At 43.0% G+C, this 25,070-nt stretch overlaps 1 protein-coding gene across 1 annotated transcript in view; it reads right to left on the reverse strand.

Annotated features, from left to right (window-relative positions):
- Nucleotides 1-25,070, reverse strand: part of SLC30A8 (solute carrier family 30 member 8) — a 123,843-nt gene that overhangs the window by 48,376 nt on the left and 50,397 nt on the right. The window contains exons 2-5 of the mRNA XM_044294795.1: nt 19,981-20,162; nt 14,916-15,062; nt 14,044-14,197; nt 873-1,056 (exon numbers count right to left, since the gene is read on the reverse strand). Coding sequence (XP_044150730.1) covers nt 873-1,056; nt 14,044-14,197; nt 14,916-15,062; nt 19,981-20,162 — 667 coding nt within the window. The remainder of the gene's footprint in view (nt 1-872; nt 1,057-14,043; nt 14,198-14,915; nt 15,063-19,980; nt 20,163-25,070) is intronic.

The following is a 25,070-nucleotide window of genomic DNA, read 5'->3' on the forward strand; positions in this document are numbered from 1 at the left end:
CCCTGTCTTCACACTAAATCGTTCCGACCAGCCCCTAACCCAGTCCACATTATCACTGTTTTTCTATTTCTCTCTTGCCACTTGTAACTTGCCTTTTAGAACAATATAGAATTTCCTGCCCACTGTCTTTGTAGAAATCACAGGTTGTTGGCAATAGTTCTGTTAACTACAGTTCTCATAATGCCTTACTTAAGCATCACATAGGAAATTGTGGCCAGATCACATCTAACATGAGCAATGTATCTGTAGCCCATTCCATATTTGATCCGGGTGCTAAGGAACCATAAATGCAAGTCTATTGCACAGGAGAGGCTACTGACTGTGTCCTGTGCAGCAGCATGCATATCACAGGCAATGAGAAAACTCCAACCTACTGCAGGGAGGGACAGATATGACTGGTTGGGCAATAGCCTTATACCAGCTACAGGATGCAACCTGAAGGAGATACAGTGACAACAGAAGAAGTTAACAATGCTAAGAACATTTGGGGTTGTCACCCAATGTATTCCAATACTGCTATGTAACAACCCAGACACATTCTGCATGGCATTATAATATTCAGAAACCTAGAAGAGACAGTACTGGCATGAGACATCATGGCTACAATTGAGAATTCGTACGGGAAACAATGCAGGAGTATCACTTTAACCAAATTGAAAGATCACACCCCTTTCCATTGAACTCACCCATAGACACTTTTATGGTATTTTGGGATATCTATTCTAATAGACAATTCCCAATGTGATATTACATTATAAGAAGAAGTGCTTGGAAATATGTTGCTTCCTTTTTCATGTATTAGTAGAGAACGCCCAGGACCTAGAAATAATTTCCAAATGATTTCCTTTCTTCATGCGCTATTATAAACTGACCTTGAAATATATGATGAGTGCGCTAATGAGCACACTGATGCTCTGAAACAGGTCTCCGATGACATGGATGAAGGCGGCACGTATACTGGCATTAGTTTGAAGCTTGTAATCAGGTGCCATATGTTGATGCTGACCTCCTGAGTGACTGTGACCATGTCCTGTATTATGCAGGACCAAAGCCAAGCTGTCAAGTCATAACAAGGAGAAGCGGCCATGAGCAAAAAGCTAGAATTGTTATAAGCTGCATGTTCAGGATCGGATTTAGCAGGAAGAAAGGTTTCTAGACTTGTAAACAGTAAGAATATTTAGTTCTACATTCACATTTTACATTATTACTATATTATTATTATTTCCTTATAGTCTGTACATTAATAAAACTTTATAACAAAGGCACACACAAATGTAATGCAATGTACAATACAGAGTATAAGGACACATACAGATACAGTACATATACAGGTATATACAGTCAGGTCCATAAATATTGGGACATTGACACAATTCTAACATTTTTGGCTCTATACACCACCACAATGGATTTGAAATGAAACGAACAAGATGTGATTTAACTGCAGACTGTCAGCTTTAATTTGAGGGTAATTACATCCAAATCAGGTGAACGGTGTAGGAATTACAACAGTTTGCATATGTGCCTCCCACTTGTTAAGGAACCAAAAGTAATGGGACAGAATAATAATAATTAATCAAACTTTCACTTTTTAATACTTGGTTGCGAATCCTTTTCAGTCAATTACAGCCTGAAGTCTGGAACGCATAGACCTCACCAGACGCTGGGTTTCATCCCTGGTGATGCTCTGCCAGGCCGCTACTGCAACTGTCTTCAGTTCCTGCTTGTTCTTGAGGCTTTTTCCCTTCAGTTTTGTCTTCAGCAAGTGAAATGCATGCTCAATCGGATTCAGGTCAGGTGATTGACTTGGCCATTGCATAACATTCTACTTCTTTCCCTTAAAAAACTCTTTGGTTGCTTTTGCAGTATGCTTTGGGTCATTGTCCATCTGCACTGTGAAGAGCCGTCCAATGAGTTCATCCTGCTGCTTTTGTCAGCAGTCACATCATCAATAAATACAAGAGAGCCAGTTCCATTGGCAGCCATACATGCCCACGCCATGACACTATGACATGAGCAGTTCCTTTCCTTCTCCATACTCTTCTCTTCCTATCACTCTGGTACAATTTGATCTTGGTCTCATCTGTCCGTAGGATGTTGTTCCAGAACTGTGAAGGCTTTTTTAGATGTCATTTGGCAAACTCTAATCTGGCCTTCCTGTTTTTGAGGCTCACCAATGGTTTAAATCTTGTGGTGAACCCTCTGTATTCACTCTGGTGAAGTTTTCTCTTGATTGTTGACTTTGACACACATACAGCTACCTCCTGGAGAGTGTTCTTGATCTGGCCAACTGTTGTGAAAGGTGTTTTCTTCACCAGGGAAAGAATTCTTTGGTCATCCACCACAGTTGTTTTCCGTGGTCTTCCGGGTCTTTAGGTGTTGCTGAGCTCACCGGTGCGTTCCTTCTTTTTAAGAATGTTCCAAACAGTTGTTTTGGCCACGCCTAATGTTTTTGCTATCTCTCTGATGGGTTTGTTTTGTTTTTTCAGCCTAATGATGGCTTGCTTCACTGATAGTGACAGCTCTTTGGATCTCATCTTGAGAGTTGACAGCAACAGATTCCAAATGCAAATAGCACACTTGAAATTAACTCTGGACCTTTTATCTGCTCATTGTAATTGGGATAATGAGGGAATAACACACACCTGGCCATGGAACAGCTGAGAAGCCAATTTTCACATTACTTTTGGCCCCTTAACAAGTGGGAGGCACATATGTAAACTGACGGTAACGTACACTACACACAGGGGGGAGGATAGTGACTACTGCTCTCCACCCTCACCCCTAGCCCTGCCTACTTGCCTCGCAAGTCCTAATGACAGGGGACAACTAGACGGCAGTCCCTAACTTAGGATACGTGCTGGGAAGACAGACAAGACAAATAACGGAATGTGAACGAACCGGGTCAATACCTAGAGAGCTATGCAGTACTAAGGAATGAGCAGAGAATAGTCAGGAAAAGCCGAGGTCAAATACCAGGAGAGAACTGAAGTACAACAGGAGTACGCAAAGAAGAGTCAGGTGGAAGCCGGGGTCAGGATACCAGGAGAGATGCCCAGTACAGGAGGAGCAGGCAGAGAATCATCAGGGAACACAGGATCAGGTAAGTATGCAGGAACAAAACAATCACCAGACACCTAAAATTAACAGGCAACCTGTGGCCAGCAGGCTACCTGTATTTATAGTGGGGAGTGAGGGTCATGTGACGTGGCCAGCGTCACATGACCGACAGATAGACAAATCGAGCACCGAGTGATCAGCTCGGCCCTCAAGGCAGACCTAGGAGCAGGGAGCCTCCCAGCTAGCAAAGATGCCCTGGGAACGAGGCCAAACACAGATCCTCGCTCCCGAAGCTAAGCAGCAGGTCTGCGGCTGATGGGAGACCGAGTGTGCCTTTGGTGCCCCGTGACAAACTGTTGTAATTCCTACACCGTTCACCTGATTTGAATGTAAATGCCCTCAAATTAAAGCCAACAGTCTGCAGTTAAAGCACATCTTGTTCCTTTCATTTCAAATCCATTGTGGTGGTGTATAGAGCCAAAAATGTTAGAATTGTGTCGATGTCCCAATATTTATGGACCTGACTGTACAGTGCCTTGCAAAATTATTGAATTGACACTTTAACTGCTTCATGATGATTGATAAAGTTCTGCATTGGATGATGTACTGTATGTAATGATGATTGGTTACTTTTTGTATAAGATATATATATATACAGTGGGATGCGAAAGTTTAGGCAACCTTGTTAATCATCATGATTTTCCTGTATAAATCGTTGGTTGTTACGATAAAAAATGTCAGTTAAATATATAATATATGAGACACACACAGTGATATTTGAGAAGTGAAATTAGGTTTATTGGATTTACAGAAAGTGTGCTATAATTGTTTAAACAAAACTGCTTCATGATGATTGATAAAGTTCTGCATTGGATGATGTACTGTATGTAATGATGATTGGTTACTTTTTGTATAAGATATATATATATACAGTGGGATGCGAAAGTTTAGGCAACCTTGTTAATCATCATGATTTTCCTGTATAAATCGTTGGTTGTTACGATAAAAAATGTCAGTTAAATATATAATATATGAGACACACACAGTGATATTTGAGAAGTGAAATTAGGTTTATTGGATTTACAGAAAGTGTGCTATAATTGTTTAAACAAAATTAGGCAGGTGCATAAATTTGGGCACCACAAAAAAAGAAATGAAATCAATATTTAGTAGATCCTCCTTTTGCAGAAATTACAGCCTCTAAACGCTTCCTGTAGGTTCCAATGAGAGTCTGGATTCTGGTTGAAGGTATTTGGGACCATTCCTCTTTACAAAACATCTTTAGTTCATTCAGGTTTGATGGCTTCCGAGCGAGGACAGCTCTCTTTAAGTCACACCACAGATTTTCTATTATATTCAGGTCTGGGGACTGAGATGGCCATTCCAGAACGTTGTACTTGTTCCTCTGCATAAATGCCTGTCACTACCAGAGCTTTGAGAAGTTCTCACAGCTCTGTGTCTCCACCCCTGCGATGATGTCACTTAGAGCTTGGAGGTGTTCTCACTGTTCTGTTTCTCCGCCCCTGTGATGAGGTCATTACTCTCAGCTGTTTCTCCTGCGGTTGATTTTCCTGCCTTTAAATCACCCCTCCTCCTGTTGCAGGGCGTGGATTATATTTCTCATTTCAGTTGTAGCTCTGGCTTGAGTAACTTCACTTGTAAGCTATCAGTTCACTGGACCTGGTTTCTGCTGCAGCAAGCACTCCGGATATTGCCAGCTGTCCTTGGATCCGTCTTCTCTGCGGCTGCATCTCCTTCAGCTAAGTGTGCAGATATTGTTGTTTACCTGGTTATTTTCTGACTGGATCTGAGGTGGCCACGGTTCCCTCCATATACTGAGTAGGGCACCGGTGGCCGTGCCCCTTCCACTATTGTAGGGGTTACAGTGGCCATCAGTCTGAGGTACGCGGGCATGCCTCCTTCCACCATTTGGATCCAGGCATGTGCTTTAGCAGCATAGGGAGAGCTTTGAGGGTCTGACAGGGGTCACCCCTTATCTTCCCTAGTTTGGGTCCGGTCAGTAGCTCTTTTCACTGTGTTTGCTCTTGTCACCCTCAAACAGCCGTGACATTATAATCCACCAAAACCGTCCTTTTTTGACATGGATCCGCTTTCTGGCCTGGTTGACCGCATGCAGGGTCTTTCTTTGGAAGTAGCGGATCTCCGTCAATCTATGACTCAGTTACAAGCATTAGGCTCTGCTCCGGCTCATGGAGTCTGTTGCGAGCCAAAGGTCTCACTTCCGGAGACGTTCTCCGGGGGCAGTGAGAATTTTGTTCGCTTCAGAGAGGCATGCAAACTCCATTTTTGCTTGTGTCCCCTTTCCTCTGGTAATGAGGAACAGAGGGTGAGGATTGTCATCTCCCTGCTCAGGGGCAATGCTCAGACTTGGGCTTTTTCGCTGCCATCAGGGGATCCCTCCCTTCGATCCGTGGAAAGATTTTTTGTGGCCCTGGGGCAAATATATGATGACCCGGATCGTGTTGCTCTGGCCGAATCGAACTTACGTGCTTTATGCCAGAACAAACTGTCTGCGGAGCTTTATTGTTCTGAATTTCGGAGATGGGCAGCTGATTCAGGTTGGAATGATGCTGCACTCCGGAGTCAGTTCTGTCATGGTCTCTCAGAGAGATTGAAAGATGCGTTTGCTTTCCATGAGAGACCAACGTCCTTAGAGTCTGCCATGTCATTGGCGGTACGCCTTGACAGACGTCTAAGAGAAAGAAACAAGACCTCTCTGTCCAGCCATTGTCAGTCTTGGGGCAATGGTGCGGACTCATTCAGTGTGCAGGGGCCTCATCCTGTCTCGCTCCCCTCTGAGGAGGAGCCCATGCAGCTAGGCCGACTTGCCCCTGATAAAAGAGGATTTAGTCCTCAGAATATGGTGTGTTTTTGTTGTGGGGGCATAGGTCATTTGGCAAATGTTTGTCCGTCTAGGAGATTCCTGAACTGTACTAAGAGTGATAAGAAGAGAAAAACCTCAAAAGGCGAATCATCAAGTTCTACTTCATCTACTACTTTGGGCAAACTTGATGTAGGAATTGATGCTTTTCCTCTGATCTGCAGTTCCCGTTTTCTCCTGTCTGCCAGGGTGGCGCTAGAGAGCAAAGTCATTTCTTGTGAGATTTTTGTCGATAGTGGAGCGGCCGTCAATCTTATTGACACTCAATTTGTAGCCATGCATGGTTTTCAGGTTTGCACATTGGAAAAGGATATACCTGTTTTTGCCATTGACTCTGCTCCACTCTCGCAGAGATCTCTGAAAGGCATTGTTCACAATATCCGGCTAGCTGTAGGTGACACTCATGTGGAGGAGATATCTTGTTTTGTCCTTAACGGATTGCCTTCTCCTCTAGTTTTGGGGTTACCCTGGCTCACGAGACATAACCCCACTATTGATTGGCAAGGAAGGCAAATAAATGAGTGGAGTGACTTTTGTAGAGAGAATTGTCTCACAGCGACTTTTGCAGAGGTGTCTACTAAAACTGTGCCATAATTTCTCTCTGATTTCTCGGACGTGTTTTCCGAGAGCGGTGTTCAGGAGCTACCTCCTCACCGGGAGTTTGACTGTCCCATTAACCTCATTCCCGGCACCAAGCTGCCAAAAGCACGCCTCTACAATCTCTCACAACCGGAAAGAATCGCAATGCGAACCTATATCTCCGAGAGTCTCGATAAGGGACATATTCGTCCCTCAAAGTCACCTGTTGCCGCGGGTTTTTTTTTTGTTAAAAAAAAAGATGGCTCTCTGAGACCTTGCTTAGATTTTAGGGAGCTGAACCGTATCACGATTCGCGATCCCTATCCCCTTCCTCTGATCCCGGACCTCTTCAACCAAATTGTTGGAGCCAAGGTGTTTTCCAAATTGGATTTGAGAGGCGCGTACAACCTGGTCAGGGTCAGAGAGGGGGATGAATGGAAAACGGCTTTTAATACCCCTAACGGGCATTTCGAGAATCTCGTTATGCCTTTCGGCCTGATGAATGCTCCGGCCGTCTTTCAGCATTTTGTTAATAGTATTTTCTACCACTTAATGGGGAAATTTGTTTTGGTGTATCTTGACGATATTTAGATTTTTTCCCCTGATGTTCAGACCCATCAGGATCATCTTTTTCAGGTTCTGCAGATACTGCGGGAGAATAAACTGTATGCCAAGCTGGAGAAATGTCTTTTTATGGTATCGGAGATTCAATTTCTGGGTTTTCTCCTCTCTGCTTCTGGTTTTCGCATGGATCCTGAGAAGGTCCGTGCTGTACTTGAGTGGGAGCTTCCTGAGAATCAGAAGGCATTGATGCGCTTTCTGGGTTTTGCTAACTACTACAGAAAGTTCATTTTGAATTATTCCTCTGTTGTCAAACCCCTTACTGACATGACAAAAAAGGGGGCGGATTTTTCCTCTTGGTCGGAGGAGGCGCTTGCAGCCTTTTCTAAGATTAAAGAGAGTTTTGCGTCTGCTCCCATCTTGGTGCATCCCGATGTTTCCTTACCTTTTATTGTTGAGGTGGATGCTTCCGAGGTGGGTGTGGGTGCAGTTTTGTCCCAGGGCCCTTCTCCTGCCAAATGGCGACCCTGTGCCTTTTTCTCTAAAAAACTCTCCCCGGCAGAGAGAAACTATGATGTGGGAGATAGGGAGTTGTTGGCCATCAAGTTGGCTTTCGAGGAATGGCGTCATTGGTTGGAGGGGGCCAGGCACCCTGTCACCGTTTTTACCGACCATAAGAATCTGGCATACTTGGAGTCGGCCAGGCGTATGAATCCGAGACAGGCCAGATGGTCTCTGTTCTTCTCCAGATTCAATTTTGTCGTTACATTCCGCCCTGGGATTAAAAATGTGAAGGCTGATGCTCTCTCTCGCTGTTTTCCGGGAGGAGGAAACTCCGAGGACCCGGGTCCCATTTTGGCGGAGGGGGTAGTTGTTTCTGCTCTTTATTCCGATTTGGAGGCCGAGGTCCAGGCTGCCCAGACTGAGGCACCTGCCCGTTGTCCTTCCGGGAAGTTGTTTGTGCCTCCTGAGCTACGTCACAAACTCTTTAAGGAGCATCATGATACGGTTCTTGCTGGTCACCCCGGGAGTAGAGCCACGGTTGATCTCATTGCTCGGAGATTTTGGTGGCCAGCTCTTCGTAAGTCGGTGGAGGGTTTTGTGGCTGCTTGTGAGACGTGCGCTCGCGCTAAGGTCCCTCGTTCACGACCTTCAGGTTCCCTTCTCCCGTTACCCATACCTTCCCGTCCTTGGACACACCTGTCCATGGACTTTATCACGGATCTTCCTCGTTCCTCGGGGAAGTCGGTGATCCTGGTGGTCGTGGACTGTTTTAGCAAGATGGCTCATTTCGTTCCTTTCCCTGGTTTACCCAATGCTAAAACGTTGGCGCAAGCTTTTATCGACCATATTGTTAAATTGCATGGCATTCCCTCTGATATTGTTTCCGATAGAGGCTCGCAGTTTGTGTCCAGGTTCTGGAAGGCTTTCTGTTCTCGCCTGGGGGTTCGGCTGTCCTTCTCTTCTGCTTTTCACCCGCAGTCGAATGGTCAGACTGAGCGCCTCAATCAGAATCTGGAGACATATTTGCGCTGTTTTGTGGCAGAGAACCAGGAGGATTGGTGTTCTTTTCTCCCTCTTGCTGAGTTTGCTTTGAACAACCGTCGTCAGGAATCTTCTGATAAGTCACCATTCTTTGGTGCATATGGGTTCCATCCGCAGTTTGGGACATTCTCGGGAGGGGCTCTTTCGGGTTTACCTGAGGAGGAGAGATTTTCCTCGTCTTTGTCTACCATTTGGCAAAAGATTCAGAGTAATCTTAGAAAGATGAGTGAGAAGTATAAGCGTGTGGCTGATAAGAGACGTGTGCCTGGTCCGGACCTGAATGTGGGTGATCTGGTGTGGTTGTCTACTAAAAATATTAAACTGAAGGTTCCCTCCTGGAAATTGGGTCCCAAGTTTATTGGGCCTTATAAAATTTTGTCAGTCATCAATCCGGTTGCCTTCCGTCTTGATCTTCCACGGGTTTGGAAGATACATAATGTATTTCACAGATCTCTCTTAAAACCATATGTCCAGCCCCCGGTACCCTCCTCTTTGCCTCCTCTTCCGATTTTGGTTGATGGCAATCTGGAGTTTGAGGTTTCCAGAATTGTGGACTCTCGCATTGTCCGCGGTTCTCTTCAGTACCTCGTTCATTGGAAGGGTTATGGTCCTGAGGAGAGGATGTGGGTTCCGGTGTCGGACATTAAAGCCACTCGCCTCATCAGGGCATTTCATAGGGCTCATCCTGGGAAGGTGAGTCCTGGGTGTCCGGAGTCCACCCGTAGAGGGGGGGGGTACTGTCACTACCAGAGCTTTGAGAAGTTCTCACAGCTCTGTGTCTCCACCCCTGCGATGATGTCACTTAGAGCTTGGAGGTGTTCTCACTGTTCTGTTTCTCCGCCCCTGTGATGAGGTCATTACTCTCAGCTGTTTCTCCTGCGGTTGATTTTCCTGCCTTTAAATCACCCCTCCTCCTGTTGCAGGGCGTGGATTATATTTCTCATTTCAGTTGTAGCTCTGGCTTGAGTAACTTCACTTGTAAGCTATCAGTTCACTGGACCTGGTTTCTGCTGCAGCAAGCACTCCGGATATTGCCAGCTGTCCTTGGATCCGTCTTCTCTGCGGCTGCATCTCCTTCAGCTAAGTGTGCAGATATTGTTGTTTACCTGGTTATTTTCTGACTGGATCTGAGGTGGCCACGGTTCCCTCCATATACTGAGTAGGGCACCGGTGGCCGTGCCCCTTCCACTATTGTAGGGGTTACAGTGGCCATCAGTCTGAGGTACGCGGGCATGCCTCCTTCCACCATTTGGATCCAGGCATGTGCTTTAGCAGCATAGGGAGAGCTTTGAGGGTCTGACAGGGGTCACCCCTTATCTTCCCTAGTTTGGGTCCGGTCAGTAGCTCTTTTCACTGTGTTTGCTCTTGTCACCCTCAAACAGCCGTGACAATGCCTTAGTGGATTTTGAGCAGTGTTTAGGGTCGTTGTCTTGTTGAAAGATCCAGCCCTGGCACAGCTTCAGCTTTGTCACTGATTCCTGGACATTGGTCTCCAGAATCTGCTGATACTGAGTGGAATCCATGCGTCCCTCAATTTTGACAAGATTCCCAGTCCCTGCATTGGTCACACAGCCCACAGCATGATGGAACAACCACCATATTTTACTGTAGGTAGCAGGTGTTTTTCTTGTAATGCTGTGTTCTTTTCCCTCCATGCATAATGCCCCTTGTTATGGCCAAAAAAGCACCTTATTCCAAAATGAAGCTGGCTTGTCCAAATGTGCTTTAGCCCACCTCAAGCGGCACTTTTTGTGCTGTGGGCGGAGAAAAGGCTTCCTCTGCATCACTCTCGCATACAGCATCTCCTTGTGTAAAGTGCGCCGAATGGTTGAACGATGCACAGTGACTCCATCTGCAGCAAGATGATGTTGTAGGTCTTTGGTGCTGGTCTGTGGGTTGACTCTGACTGTTCTCACCATTCATCGCTTCTGTCTATCCGAGATTTTTCTTGGTCTGCCACTTCGAGCCTTAACTTGAACTGAGCCTGTGGTCTTCCATTTCCTCAATATGTTCCTAACTGTGGAAACAGACAGCGGAAATCTCTGAGACCGCTTTCTGTATCCTTCCCCTAAACCATGATGGTGAACAATCTTTGTCTTCAGGCCATTTGAGAGTTGTTTTGAGACCCCCATGTTGCTACTCTTCAGAGAAAATTAAAAGAGGAGGGAAACTTACAATTGACCCCCTTAAATACTCTTTCTCATAATTGGATTCACCTGTGTATGTAGGTCAGGGGTCACTGAGCTTACCAAGCCAATTTGAGTTCCAATAATTAGTTCTCAAGGTTTTGGAATCAATAAAATGACAACAGTGCCCACATGTCTGCACCTGCCTAATTTAGTTTAAACAATTATAGCACACTTTCTGTAAATCCAATAAACTTCATTTCACTTCTCAAATATCACTGTGTGTGTCTCCTATATGATATATTTAACTGACATTTTTTATCGTAACAACCAACGATTTATACAGGAAAATCATGACGATTAACAAGGTTGCCCAAACTTTCGCATCCCACTGTATATATATTAAAAGAAGGACGTATATACAGTATGTGTATGTATGTATATATGTATGTATGTTCCACGTATGATCACTCAAAAATGCAACCATCGATTTCAACTAAAATGTATACACATCTTTTGCTACCTGGAAAGATGGAAAGAAATCTTGTGGGGGTCTCCGCTCTCTAGGACGTACCGTTCCTGAGATATTCTCCAAAAATGACCTGCATTGTCCAATACAAGCCTGCAAGTCTTTCTCTTCATATCCCAACTGCCATACACATGGTCACATGTCCCTTATCAGCCAATAGAAGCTCACATGCCCTTAGTCTCCACCTACGCACAGTTTTACTCCAGGTTTCCATAACAACCCAGCCATTTTTCTTCACTGCTGTAGGTCAGCTTTAGGCTAGGGCTACACGACGACATGTGTCGCATGACAATAAGTTGCACGACACATAGGGAACAACTACACTGCTAAATGTGTCGTATATGTGTCGTACATACATGCATACACACACATACACGTCCTTCTTTATATGTATAGACTAGCTGATGACCCGGCGTTGCTCGGGTATTTATTTATTGCAATTTTATATTAATTAACATGGCCCTTTAATGGTGACCACCCCTTTAACAGTGACTTTCACAGTAACCACCCCTTTAACAGTGACTTTCACAGTGACCACCCCTTTAACAGTGACTTTCACAGTGACCGCCCCTTTAACAGTAACTTTCACAGTGACCGCCCCTTTGGCAGTGACCACCCCTTTAACAGTGACTGCCCCTTTAACAGTGACTTTCACAGTGACCACCCCTTTAACAGTGACCACTCCTTTACCAGTGACCATTCCTTTAACAGTGACTTTCGCAGTGACCGCCCCTTTAACAGCGACTTTTACAGTGACCTCCCTTTTTACAGTGACTTTCATAGTGACCGCCCCTTTAACAGTGACCGCCCCTTTAACAGTGACTTTCACAGTGACCGTGTCACCACCAGACATCTGAGAAGCTCTGACAGATGCCTTTCAGAACCTCCTCCTTGAGCTTCCTTTGTTTTGCTTTCAGTTCCTCATCTCGTTAGCCTCGCTCAGCTGTCATGTAGTTGTACTGATTGCATCCCTTTAAATTCCTTCCCATAGTGCATCAGTTTGCGGTTTATATTACTTCCTGGAGTGTGTGTGCATGCTGATCCTACTTCCCAGTCTTCTACAAGTAAGTGTTGTGCATTCATTTGTGTTTTTCTGTTTGCTGGATCCCAGGTGACCCTGATTCCCTCCGTATCTAGTGTAGGGAGCCGGTGGTCGTGTCCCCTCACTATTGTAGGGTGTTTAGGTGTTATACAGTCGAGGTACGAGGATATGCGATCATCTACCATTGGGATTTTTGCATAGGCTGAGCAGTAAGGGAGAGAGCCAGGTCTTATGCAGGGGTCTCATTGAAATGGATATATATATATACATATATACAAACATATACACACATATACTTCCTATTTTATATATATAGATTCCTCAGGGGAGGAACAAGGGATAAGCAGAGGAAGCAGCAACTAAGGCAACACTGAAGGGGGTGTGCATTATGAATTAGAAAAAAGATGCTAAGATAAGTGAATGACAGGGCCAAGGGAGGAGCTATAGAAGCCATTGGACCATGTTTTTGATATCTGGTAGGGTTGGTAAGCTGGCCCTTCACATGTTGAGGGGGATGAGGGTTAGAGGAAATTTACTGTTTTATTTTATGACATTTCCTCCCTGTAAGCTATTTCTACTGAACCAGGAAAATTCCTTTAGGGATTGGGAAAGAAATACTCTGAAATCTTGGCCTTCGACACCAAGAGAGATTGTCCCACCCCTGTTTAATAAAAAAATAAAAATTTGTGTTACCTAATTCACCTTTTTTGTGTCAATTTTGACTCACAATGATCGGGGCTCAAGGTGATCTGTGTGCTTAGTTTTTAGTGTACTGTGGTTGTCATGCTGTTAAAATAAGTAATGCAGTATAAAGTTAGATAATCCTGTGTTCATGTTGTTCCCCGTGTCTCCCTTATACTTTGCAGAATAATGGGAGTTTTCTTTAAGGAGGATTTGAACCCTCAATGTACAATTTTCCATATACAGTATTAGTAGAGGACAAGTTAAAGGGGTTGTCCCATGACAAATATTCTACCTTTTTTGAACAAGCACCTGGATCGGAATACTTTTGTAATTGCATATAGTTAAGAATTTAGCATAGCCACTGAGTTATTCAATAAAATGTATCTGTATAGCGCCATCTACTGCTTGCCTTTTCCTTATAGGTATGGCCACACAGCCAGGTTTCTTCATGCAGTTTTGGAAACCAAAGCCAGGGGTTAATTCAAAGAAGAGAAGAAGTCATGTCTGTCCTTTATACTTTCTCTCCTTCTACAATCCACTCCAGCTTCCAAAGCTGCATCTGGAAACCTGTGTGGCCGTACCCTATTCCTCCCTTCACCTCAGTAATATTGCTGAGGTGGTCACACATGCTCAGTTTCATCCTTCATCTATCGCCAGCCATGTCTACAAATAGAACCTGTGACCGAGAGAAAGAGCTGCAGCAGAAATGACACACTCACTGAGAAGGGACACACTTCCTCAGAAAGGACACAAGCCCTCTGAGTAGACAGCTTGAAATAAATCTAGAAAAAGCAATAGGAGCAAAGAATGCGGAGGTACACGGCTGGTTAGAGATTTGTTAGAAAGAGATTGTCATTTACTATATAATGTCAAATTTTCATTTTTTACCTATTTAATGCACACAGTACAAACAATGATGGAACAAACTAGCTGCATTTTTAGTTTGCAACCATGGAAAATGTTCCGTTTTGCTTTTGATGACAGCAACAAAACTGTAACACAATAACAGACTTACACTACATTGGCGCCTAATGCACAGGCAGATGTGATGAGCATGACTGTGCCATCAATGGTGTAATCAGGATGGAGGATTCTCTCGCAAGCCAGATAGACTAGCACTCCTGTCACTACCCATATGGTGATCATGGATAGCAAGGCACCAACAATTTCTAAAAAAAATAAAATAAAAATGTTTTGAAAAAAACTCCAAGGAAAACTCAAATTCTGCTACATATTCTATATACCGATGCATCTTCAAAAACCACTTCTCAGAGGATTCTGGTAGCTCTAGCAAAATCTATATTTCCCAGCGCACATGCATTGATTTTGACATTTTGGCGTCTTCCATGAATACATGCCTAGGAATTAAAGGGGTTGTCCAGGAATTACTTTTTTTATTCCCCCACCGATTGTACATGCAAAGAAATCTATATTACCTGCTCCCTGTCACTCGGTTCCGGCTCTGTGGCTCCAGGGCTGTCTTCACTGGACTGGACGGGGACCAGTTGCAACCAATGACTGGCCTCAGCAGTGGTATGTCCTCAATCGGCACATCAGTGCTAGGTCACATGCGGTCATTGACTTCAGGAGCAAACGTGACCCAGTCTGTGTGAAAGTTGACAGATGGGAACTAGAAGTCTAGTGAAGACAAACCAGTAGCCACGGAGCTGGAATGGACCATATGAAGCAAGTAAATATAGTTTTCTTCACAGGTACCGTTGCATTCTAGGAAGATTGAGAACCCCGGGACAAACTTGTAGAAACATTAAATTATAAAGAGTTTTCTGGGACTTTACCTAAGGGAGGTTTCTGCTCTAGCAGGCTGCCTCCCAGACATAAGAAAGCAGATTTTTGGTAATGTTTACATGGACATTAACAAATGTTTACCTGCTCTGTACCAGCCATAGGTAAGTCGTTTTGTTGCTGGCTTTGAGGACAACCACAGGGAGCAGAGACTAATTAAGAAACTAGAAAGATCCACAAAAAGGTGAGCAGCATCAGCTACAACAGCCAAGCTTCCTGCAATGTAACCACCTGAAATAGATTCAGATAAATGTAAGATTATGTTAGAAAGAAATAAATCTCTTAGAAAGAGAGTGAGAGTGGACTGGGTCCCTGGACAAAAATGGTCATGGGTACCTTAGGAAGACCTTATTTATGACACTTGAGCAGTTATCTTACATTTCTCTTAGGCCTCTGTTATTTACACTTATCTTTAGAACTATTACCCAGGTGTTATGAGTCTGTGGAACCCTTGGACACTGCCCTAATGGTCAACCCAATCGTAGCTTTTTATGCAGTATCTTCAAGTCTTCTAAAACCAATGATGTGATGATCATTGATTTTTCTGATATCCACAGTACAAAAATTTTGCTAAATTAACTATGATGTACTGTAGCAAATGTTCGACATCTGGTTAGATTTCACTCAATATTGACTCAACATGTTGACTATCATACTTCTACAGTAGACGCCTGAAATGCTGAATCATTATGCAATTAAGCTTTTAAAAAAATGATAGATCCTAGGTAACCAGATTAAAGTAGTTGTCCCACAACAAAATATTCTAAATTTTTCAAACCAGCGCCTGAATCTGAATAGTTTTGTAATTGCATGTAATTAAAAACTTAGTATAGCCACTAGGTCAATCAATAAAATCTATCTGTATAGTGCCACCTGCTGTTTGTTCCTTTGCTTATTTCACTGTCCACATCACTGTGGAGGTCGCACATGCTTAGTTCCATCCTTCAATTGCCACCATCCCGATCTACCGCTAGAAGCTGTGGCAGTTAAAGGGAAAGAGCTGCAGCAGAAAGGACACCTACCTGTAACACCTGTAGGTAGGGACAGACACAGACAGTGAGCCCTGATTTAGAACCCAGCCCGCTTTTCCTACCTACTTGCAGTATAAGCACTAAGTAGCAAGACCGCAGCTGGTTGACAGTCCCTGTGCTACTTACATGCAGAGACAGACAAACACCAAGATGTAAAACAACAGTAAAACAAGGTCATATGTAAATGGGTCAGAACCAGACAAGCTGTGCAGTACCAAAAGAGAGTGACCAGAAGACAAGCCGAGATGAGAACCAGACGGGCAACACAGTACCAAACGGGGGACAGAGAGTGGTCAGAAGACAAGTAGGGCTCAGAGGAACAAGCACAGGAACCAGGAACACAGCTAGTGATTCAGGTGAGTTTGTGACATTAACACCCCCCCCTCCCTCTTTAAGAGGGGCCACTGGACCCTCAACCTGGAGAGCAGGCTTTGAGGGAAATTTAAGATGAAACTTTCTTATTAAATGAGGAGTATGAACATCCCAAGCTGATACTCATGTTCTCTTGTCAGCACCATATCCCTTCCAATGAATTAGGTACTGCAGAGAGAACTGAACTCTCAGAGAGTCAAGAATTTTCTCCACCTCATACTTACCACTGGTTTAGGAGGTTTAGGTAGAGGAATCATAACAGGGATGTACTTCTTAAGCAATAATTTATGGAAAACATAATGTATCTTGCACCAGGATGGTAATTGAAGGTGAAAAGATGCCGGGTATATAACAGACGTGATTTTATATATATTAAATTGGATGCACAGATTGGGCCCAGGCTTTCAAGAGCCTGGAAAAAGCTCAAAGCATCTGTGGCGCAGTTTGCTGGTCAATGTCAGTATAGCACTGACATTAAAATGCATTACACTATGTAAAATGCAATGCACTGTAATGCAATGCACTATATAAAAGGTTGCCTGTTATAGTGCCCTTGTGGGACTATAAGGTGGTTAAAAAAAGTTAAAAACAAATTCATAAAAAAAATTCCAATAAAAAATATACCTTACATGCTTGGTATTGCCGCATCGATAACGACCCACACTACACAAATATCATGCAAATTATCGCCTACGGTAAACTAAACAAAAATGCCACAATTGATCATTTTTGCTTAGTCGTCACCAAGCAGATTTATTAACAAGCGATCAAAAAGTATTATTTACCCCAAAATGATACCAATACAAAACTACAAGTTGTCCCACAAAACTCAAGCTCTCACACAACTCCATATAAAAAAAAAAAAAAGTTATGGGTCTTGGGATGCGGCGATCCAAAAAGATTGTCTTCTTTTTAAAACTTTTATTGCACAAAAATTTGTAAAACTTAAAAAAATTATACAAACTGGATTCCAAAAAAGTTGGGACACTAAACAAATTGTGAATAAAAACTGAATGCAATGATGTGGAGATGGCAAATGTCAATATTTTATTTGTAATAGAACGTAGATGACAGATCAAACGTTTAATCCGAGTAAATGTATCATTTTAAAGGAAAAATACGTTGATTAAAATTTTCACGGTGTCAACAAATCCCAAAAAAGTTGGGACAAGTAGCAATAAGAGGCTGGAAAAAGTAAATTTGAGCATAACGAAGAGCTGGAAGACCAATTAACACTAATTAGGTCAATTGGCAACATGATTGGGTATAAAAAGAGCTTCTCAGAGTGGCAGTGTCTCTCAGAAGCCAAGATGGGTAGAGGATCACCAATTCCCACAATGTTGCGCAGAAAGATAGTGGAGCAATATCAGAAAGGTGTTACCCAGCGAAAAATTGCAAAGACTTTGCATCTATCATCATCAACTGTGCATAACATCATCCGAAGATTCAGAGAATCTGGAACAATCTCTGTGCGTAAGGGTCAAGGCCATAAAACCATACTGGATGCCCATGATCTCCGGGCCCTTAAACGACACTGCACCACAAACAGGAATGCTACTGTAAAGGAAATCACAGAATGGGCTCAGGAATACTTCCAGAAACCATTGTCAGTGAACACAATCCACCGTGCCATCCGCCGTTGCCAGCTGAAACTCTACAGTGCAAAGAAGAAGCCATTTCTAAGCAAGATCCACAAGCTCAGGCGTTTTCACTGGGCCAGCGATCATTTAAAATGGAGTGTGGAAAAATGGAAGACTGTTCTGTGGTCAGACGAGTCACGATTCAAAGTTCTTTTTGGAAATCTGGGACGCCATGTCATCCGGACCAAAGAGGACAAGGACAACCCAAGTTGTTATCAACGCTCAGTTCAGAAACCTGCATCTCTGATGGTATGGGGTTGCATGAGTGCGTGTGGCATGGGCAGCTTGCATGTCTGGAAAGGCACCATCAATGCAGAAAAATATATTCAGGTTCTAGAACAACATATGCTCCCATCCAGACGTCATCTCTTTCAGGGAAGACCCTGCATTTTTCAACAAGATAATGCCAGACCACATTCTGCATCAATCACAACATCATGGCTGCGTAGGAGAAGGACCCAGGTACTGAAATGGCCAGTCTGCAGTCCAGATCTTTCACCTATAGAGAACATTTGGCGCATCATAAAGAGGAAGGTGCAACAAAGAAGGCCCAAGACGATTGAACAGTTAGAGGCCTGTATTAGACAAGAATGGGAGAGCATTCCTACTTCTAAACTTGAGAAACTGGTCTCCTCGGTCCCCAGACGTCTGTTGAGTGTTGTAAGAAGAAGGGAAGATGCCTCACAGTGGTGAAAATGGCCTTGTCCCAACTTTTTGGGGATTTGTTGACACCATGAAATTCTGATTCAACATATTTTTCCCTTAAAATGGTACATTTTCTCAGTTTAATCTTTTGTTCCGTGATTTATGTTCTATTCTGAATAAAATATTAGAAGTTGGCACCTCCACATCATTGCATTCAGTTTTTATTCACGATTTGTATAGTGTCCCAACTTTTTTGGAATCCGGTTTGTATGTATTTGGTATTTCTGTAATCATACTGACCCAGAGAATAAAGATATCTTATGTTATTTATGCCGAAAAATAAACACCACAAAATTTATAACAGAAAGAGTTAATAAAAGTTAATAGAAAGTTATGTGTACTTCAAAATTGCACCATAAAAAAATTGCCCTCATACAGCTACATAGATGGAAAAATAAAAAGTATATATAGCTCTTGGAAGGTGCCGAAAAAAATTAAGAAAAATGCTTGGCCAGTAAGGGGTTAATAAAAACCTATCTAGGAACGTTCTAAGGCCTATTTTGTGACTTTTTCTATTGATGCATTGCATATTAAATAAACTATAAAGCCTAATTATTTATTCAAAATATCCTATTGTCTGGTGTGTACAATTTCTATGCAGTTCTATGTGTCTCCATGCTTACAGGCTGCCAACAACTCATGTGTGCAGCCTGTAGTCGTGTGGTACGCCTCTACAAGTGAGACGACACACAGGTAATTTTGAAGCGGTAGCAGGCTTGCACAAGAGGCTACTGCTTTAAACAGCTGATCGTGGGGTTGTCAGGAGTAGGACCTCTGTCTGACCTATCCTGAGGATAGGGTTTTAAAATTGTAGCGTTGCACCACCCCTTTAATTTAGACACATTGCTAAATTTTAACTCATGATATACTTGTTTTAGGTCTTGTCATGACATCTCTATAGGGTTCAAGCCTTGATTAGGTCTTTTCAAATTGGTACATAAACTAATAACAAATCAGCTTTAGTTTATGGACAAAGTAAAGGGCAAATAATTTTGTTTAGATGACTATGGACTATTGCACTTGAAAACAGGTGTTAGAATGAGGCTCCTTTATCCACCAGAAGAAAAGCTTCTGAGGGCCACCCTCATCTGTACAGTGCATGTCCATGTTTACTTGTATAGAAATCTTTCTTATTATTATTGGACATGTAGACCATATGAAATAGACCCTAGTGATAATTAATTGCTCCAAAGTCAATTTCAAATTGGTTAGTCTTCTCCAGGACCTTTGAGACACATTCTTGGGTCAGTGCATAGGCCCATTGGACGATCCTTTGGTACTCTACTGGGCCAGTCTAAACTTGGTTAGAAATAAGGAAAAATGGTCAACCCATCTTCTCAGGAAAATATATCACATGTTGGACACTTGAGACTGGACACATTTTAGGTGCACTAAAATTACCTGCAATTTCAGCCACAATAAATGCCAGGCAAATGGCTGATGTAATGTAGAGCTTCTTTTTGGCTATGTTGTGCTCTTTCTGTCTGGCATCATAAGCCTTTGTGCTATGGTTGTGACAGTGGTGTGGGTTGGTGGACTCTTCATCTTGATGTTTCTCATTATTATTGTTTCTCTGTTCCCCACTGGATGAAAAATAAAAGTATAAACTGTAATTAAAAAAATTGCACAATATACAGGGAACATAATGGCATGATGTTCATTGTAAGATCACATGTATAAAAGCAATGTTTGGAGGTATTGGGGCAAGGGCTTACAAAGATCTCATAGGGCTCCATAGCAAAACTTTTTATGGGCCCCCTTTCCCCACCTAGATTTGCAGTAAGCACATGTCAGGTGTGCCACTGATTGAGAGAAGGAACTGGGTCAGGTTCTCATAGACTTCTCTCACATAGACAGTTCTTTTTGCTTTTAATTATTTTTTAAGAACTTAAATATCAACCAGTGCACAACTATTAAAGACTTTCTAGTATAGAAGGGCTATGGAATTATGAATCCACGATAGCCTGCTGCCCAAACATATACATCAATTCGTATAATAAACTGCTTTTGTTATATCAAAATAAAGACTTTTTCCACACATATGGTTTGGTTTTGGTACTCTGCTGTCCCCAGGCCTCAAAGGGGTTGTGCAGGCCATATATATAGATGACCTATGCTCAGGGGTCGGCTTCCTACTCAACGGCAGAAACGCGGCATCACGACACATGTTTACATATACAACCACCATATATATGCAACACACATACACATAAATACACCATATATACACTACACACACATACCACCCAACTAGGGAACTAAACTGTCAGTGGGCGCGCAAAGCAATGGAAATAAACATCTCTAGCTGCCCTGCTGCAACCAGAGCACCAGATCGGGACTCAGCCGGTAACAAGGTTCTCTGATCCAGTTGTAATTTTAACAACCAGATTTGGAGAACTGGAGGAAGCTGGCTGAATCCCATGCCTGCCTATGCTGGGAGTCATGCGAGCGTTACTTTCTCTTCATTACACTGTGTTATCTCGGAAGTTTCGGTGGTGCAGTGTAATCACAAGTACTCACTCTATTCACTTGAATGGAGCAAGGACTTGTAATTACACTACACCACTTCTCCAGAAGAGACGACTTGTATATGCCCTGCACAACCACTTTGAGGGCATGTCTCATAAAAACAACCTAGGGTATGTGGACATCATAATGTGGGGTCTCCTGCTTGTGACCCCTTACAGTCCTACCATGGTCTAGTCCTGGAAACCTGACCTGCAGCTGATCAGTTGATTGCCAGAGCATCTTTATGAAGCAATACCATCAAGTGTGGGGTAGTTATTGATTATTGCTGAGTAATGTTAGAACCAAATATAAAAAAACGTAGTGACTAGCGATCCTGCAGTTGACAAGTTGGGGCGAGATTAATAATGTGAAGGCAGGAATAGGACCAATGGATACAGTAAAACCTAATTGTCAAACATTAGGTGGTTGAAATAGAGAGGCTCAGTAGCTAAAACACATGAGACAAGAAAGAGAAAAAGATTCTGTGCAGAACTTAAAACTTTGCTATACACTTTTTAACCAGACCTGAAACAGCAACCAGCTACTTTTTAACCAGACCTGAAAATTTTTAGAATTTAGACTGAATAAAGAAAATATATTATTCTACTACATCATGTAACATGCATGTTAGGAGAACCTTGTATCTGATTGTCCTTCAGTTACAAAAGATATGCAATGACCCATTAGGCCACTGCCAATTTTTATATCTGTTTATTATCTGAAATGTTCTTTAATGTTGTACTTGGTGTTGTACTGTATTTTTTTGGTTGTGAGTGCTTCCGGCTAAATGACAGGGTTAATCCCAGTTCCATGGCAACTGTCTCAAGGAAGGGGTGGGCCCAATTACCTAGACTTGGCCTCACTCTTGTGAAAGTTAGTCAGTTTGTGTGTGAGTATTATTAGGAGAGTTTGGAACCCAGGGAGGTCTCTAGAGAACCTATGAGACTGAGAGTAAAAAAGAACTACTGAGAAGGTTCAGCAGATGAATAGGAGGGTACATGGAAGTAGTCTGTGAAGGTAACGCACTTTTATGGTTACTGGACTTCACAGCCCTTGCCTAGACCAAAAAGGCTTCTCCCATCCATACATGTGTTTCTTCACCCCCACAATGGGAATTGTAGACATATATTTTTATGAGCAATTGCACCACTGGGCTGGATTTGAATGTAGAAATGTGTTATGTGAGCAAGTGCATCTTAGAAAGGGATCTGGAGATAAGCCCTTTGATTCAGACCAGAAACTATTGGAACTGTTTTAGAATCATGCCTCCATTTTATGTGAATGATTGTTTAGAACTTGCTCTTCAGTAAAAACTGGATGGATGTGGAAGTGGTGAAGAGGGTGGTAGCAGTCCTGATGCTCATGGTGGCTATGTACCTCTCCCTCACTCCCAAGGTGATTATAGTGAAGAGGCAGATGCAGGACAATAGGTGTAGTTTTCCACTGGGGCACACCCAGGTTGTGGGCTCCTGCCAGGTGGGAGGTGGGGTGCCCCTGGTGTCAGGGTATGGTTTAAGGACAGGAGACAAGACAAGGATAAAGGTGGTGCAGGTTAACATTTACCAGGGACCCTCCATCAGCGGCCATGTTCCGAATCAAGCATCTGGAAGCAGGTGAGCAAACCTGCATGTAAATATAAATTAGTCTTTGGACAACAGAGATGATGGTTTAATAATGCTTATTACTACGTAGCTGCATGCATGTGCTGTTACCAACGCATGTTCAGCTAGTAATATAAACTAGCCAACCTCTTTAAATGCGTCATCTGCCGTGCACAAAACTTCTTTGCTTGAAGAGCCTCCAAAAATAAGCAGCTCACAGGAGACTTTGCAGCTTCGACACCTACAAATCAGTTTTAAGCAAGTGTTTGATTTTCCTGCACAGGAGAAATTGGGTATTACCTGTGTAAATTATTAACCTTACCTCACTCTGTAACACCCCAGAGTAGTATTACTATTTATTCACGATGCTACTTTCTTTTATTGCTAACACCAATATCATTCTGTGTATTTCTTTCCAGGTTCTTCACCTTGAGCTGTTGTGATGAAACTGTTTTGTTCATTAATGTGCCTGGTTCACCAGCAGGTGGCAGCATATATGGCAGAGCTATCCTTAGACAGCTTTGGGCAGAAGTGGACCAGTCCTGCTTCCTACCAGAAGGGAGGGGTTGCAGTTCTAGTTTATTCCAGTTTAGACTCGATAGTGGAGCTCAGAAGACATGAAGTATGTAGCAGCAAGGGAAAAATGTTCTCCGGCTGCAGCTGGAATCTCTCCAAAGGGAAGTAGCTAATAGAAAGCCCCCTGACTGCTAATTTACTTACTGTGTGTCAGGAGGGGGACAACAATTCAGGGATAAGAGAACCGACCAAAAGTCCAATAACCAGACCCAAGCCGAGTTTAGTACAGCAGAGAGAAAGAAAGCAGCATTATCAAGCGAGCCTACCATCCCAGCAGACAGAGAAAGCAGAGTTATCAAGTTTGCCTTCCAGTTTATGCCAAAACCTGCTGGAACCAAGAGAAATCCTGAATATTGTTTGGATGCACGTTTACCCAAGAAAAGCTGTTGGACTTTATCAAGGTCTGGACTTTCCACCTCCACCATTAACTTCCCCCTTTTATTGCTTCGGAGCCTAACCCTGGAGATCAGTTGTATCCAGGTAAGAGCCACCGTGGGCCACACCACATCAAGGGCCACACCACACCACTTGGCATTCCTATACACCTGGGATTGGCACCTGGGGGGGGGGGGGCGCGTTGCAACTCCATCACTGTATCTTTTTCCTTTTAGCAACTGCAGTAATGAGTCTCTCAGCAAGCCTTGCAGAGACGCTGGACTACTACTCGGGAGTAATATTTAATGTCATAGTTAAATTAAACTGACCGCTTTGCCATTATGGGTGCATTTTTCCTAAATGGTAAGTGCTTTTCCTGTGTATTTTGAACTTAACCTGAACAACTGTTGTATCTCAGCTTTCCTGGTTATTTTAAACTACTGGATACTTGGCTCTTTCTGACCACAATTATTGGAACCTTAGCACACCTGACTACCCTCACATTATACTCTAATGCTATTTGGCTGGACCAACTATACTCATATTTATTTTATTTGGTACTGCAAAGTTGACCTGTGTTACCGGTCTGCTTGACTATCGGAGTTACCAATCCTGACTTAGACCCTGCAGGAAGTTAGGTTTGACCTTAGGTCCACCACTAGCTCAGTCAGTCTAATACATCTAGAGTTAGCAGAAGAAGTGAATGGAGACTACATGTGCTTCACTCCTCGCAGTACTAGGCCAGAGTTCCAGAGAATCACATTCTTTGAGGATTATCCTCTAAAGTGAAAGATCTCACCATTTTTACAGTACTCCAGAAAGAGAGAGAAAAGAGGACCAAGATGGTCCAGAATCTGCATGGCCGTGCATTGGAGTCAGTCAGTAAGGTATTTGCTGTTTAAGGCTGATGGAGACTTTACTGCAGTGAGAAGGACATTACTAAAACACCCTTCACACTTGGACACAGTCTGGTCCTATTTCCCACCATTGATTCTGTAGAGAGAGAAACAGAGGAAAGAGTACTATAATTCACTTCCTGTGTCAAATCCATACATTGCTATCTAGGAAGCTTGCACTGTGAATCATTTGGTACTGTGTTTTGATACAGTTTAATGTACTACAACTTCCATTCTGCACTTTAGTAGAGATGAAAAGAAAAATTTGATTTAGCTGCTTCACCGAACTTCAACAAGAAACTTTACTTGTTACGAATTACTTCGTCACAAATCGCTTTCCATTGTATGTTAGGGGCAAAATGACAGGAAGAAAAGGAGCATCCCTCGGCGCAAGGAACCAACCAGAGGTAGACGGTGAATCTTCAAGAGTTCTATTGCAATCACACAACGCGTTTCGGGGAAAGGGTCCCCTTCATCAGGTGAAGAATATTGCATAGAGAGTAGACAAACATGCTGGATATATATACACAAAAAT

Source organism: Bufo gargarizans, chromosome 5 (genome assembly GCF_014858855.1).
Source record: "Bufo gargarizans isolate SCDJY-AF-19 chromosome 5, ASM1485885v1, whole genome shotgun sequence".
NCBI lineage: Eukaryota > Metazoa > Chordata > Amphibia > Anura > Bufonidae > Bufo > Bufo gargarizans.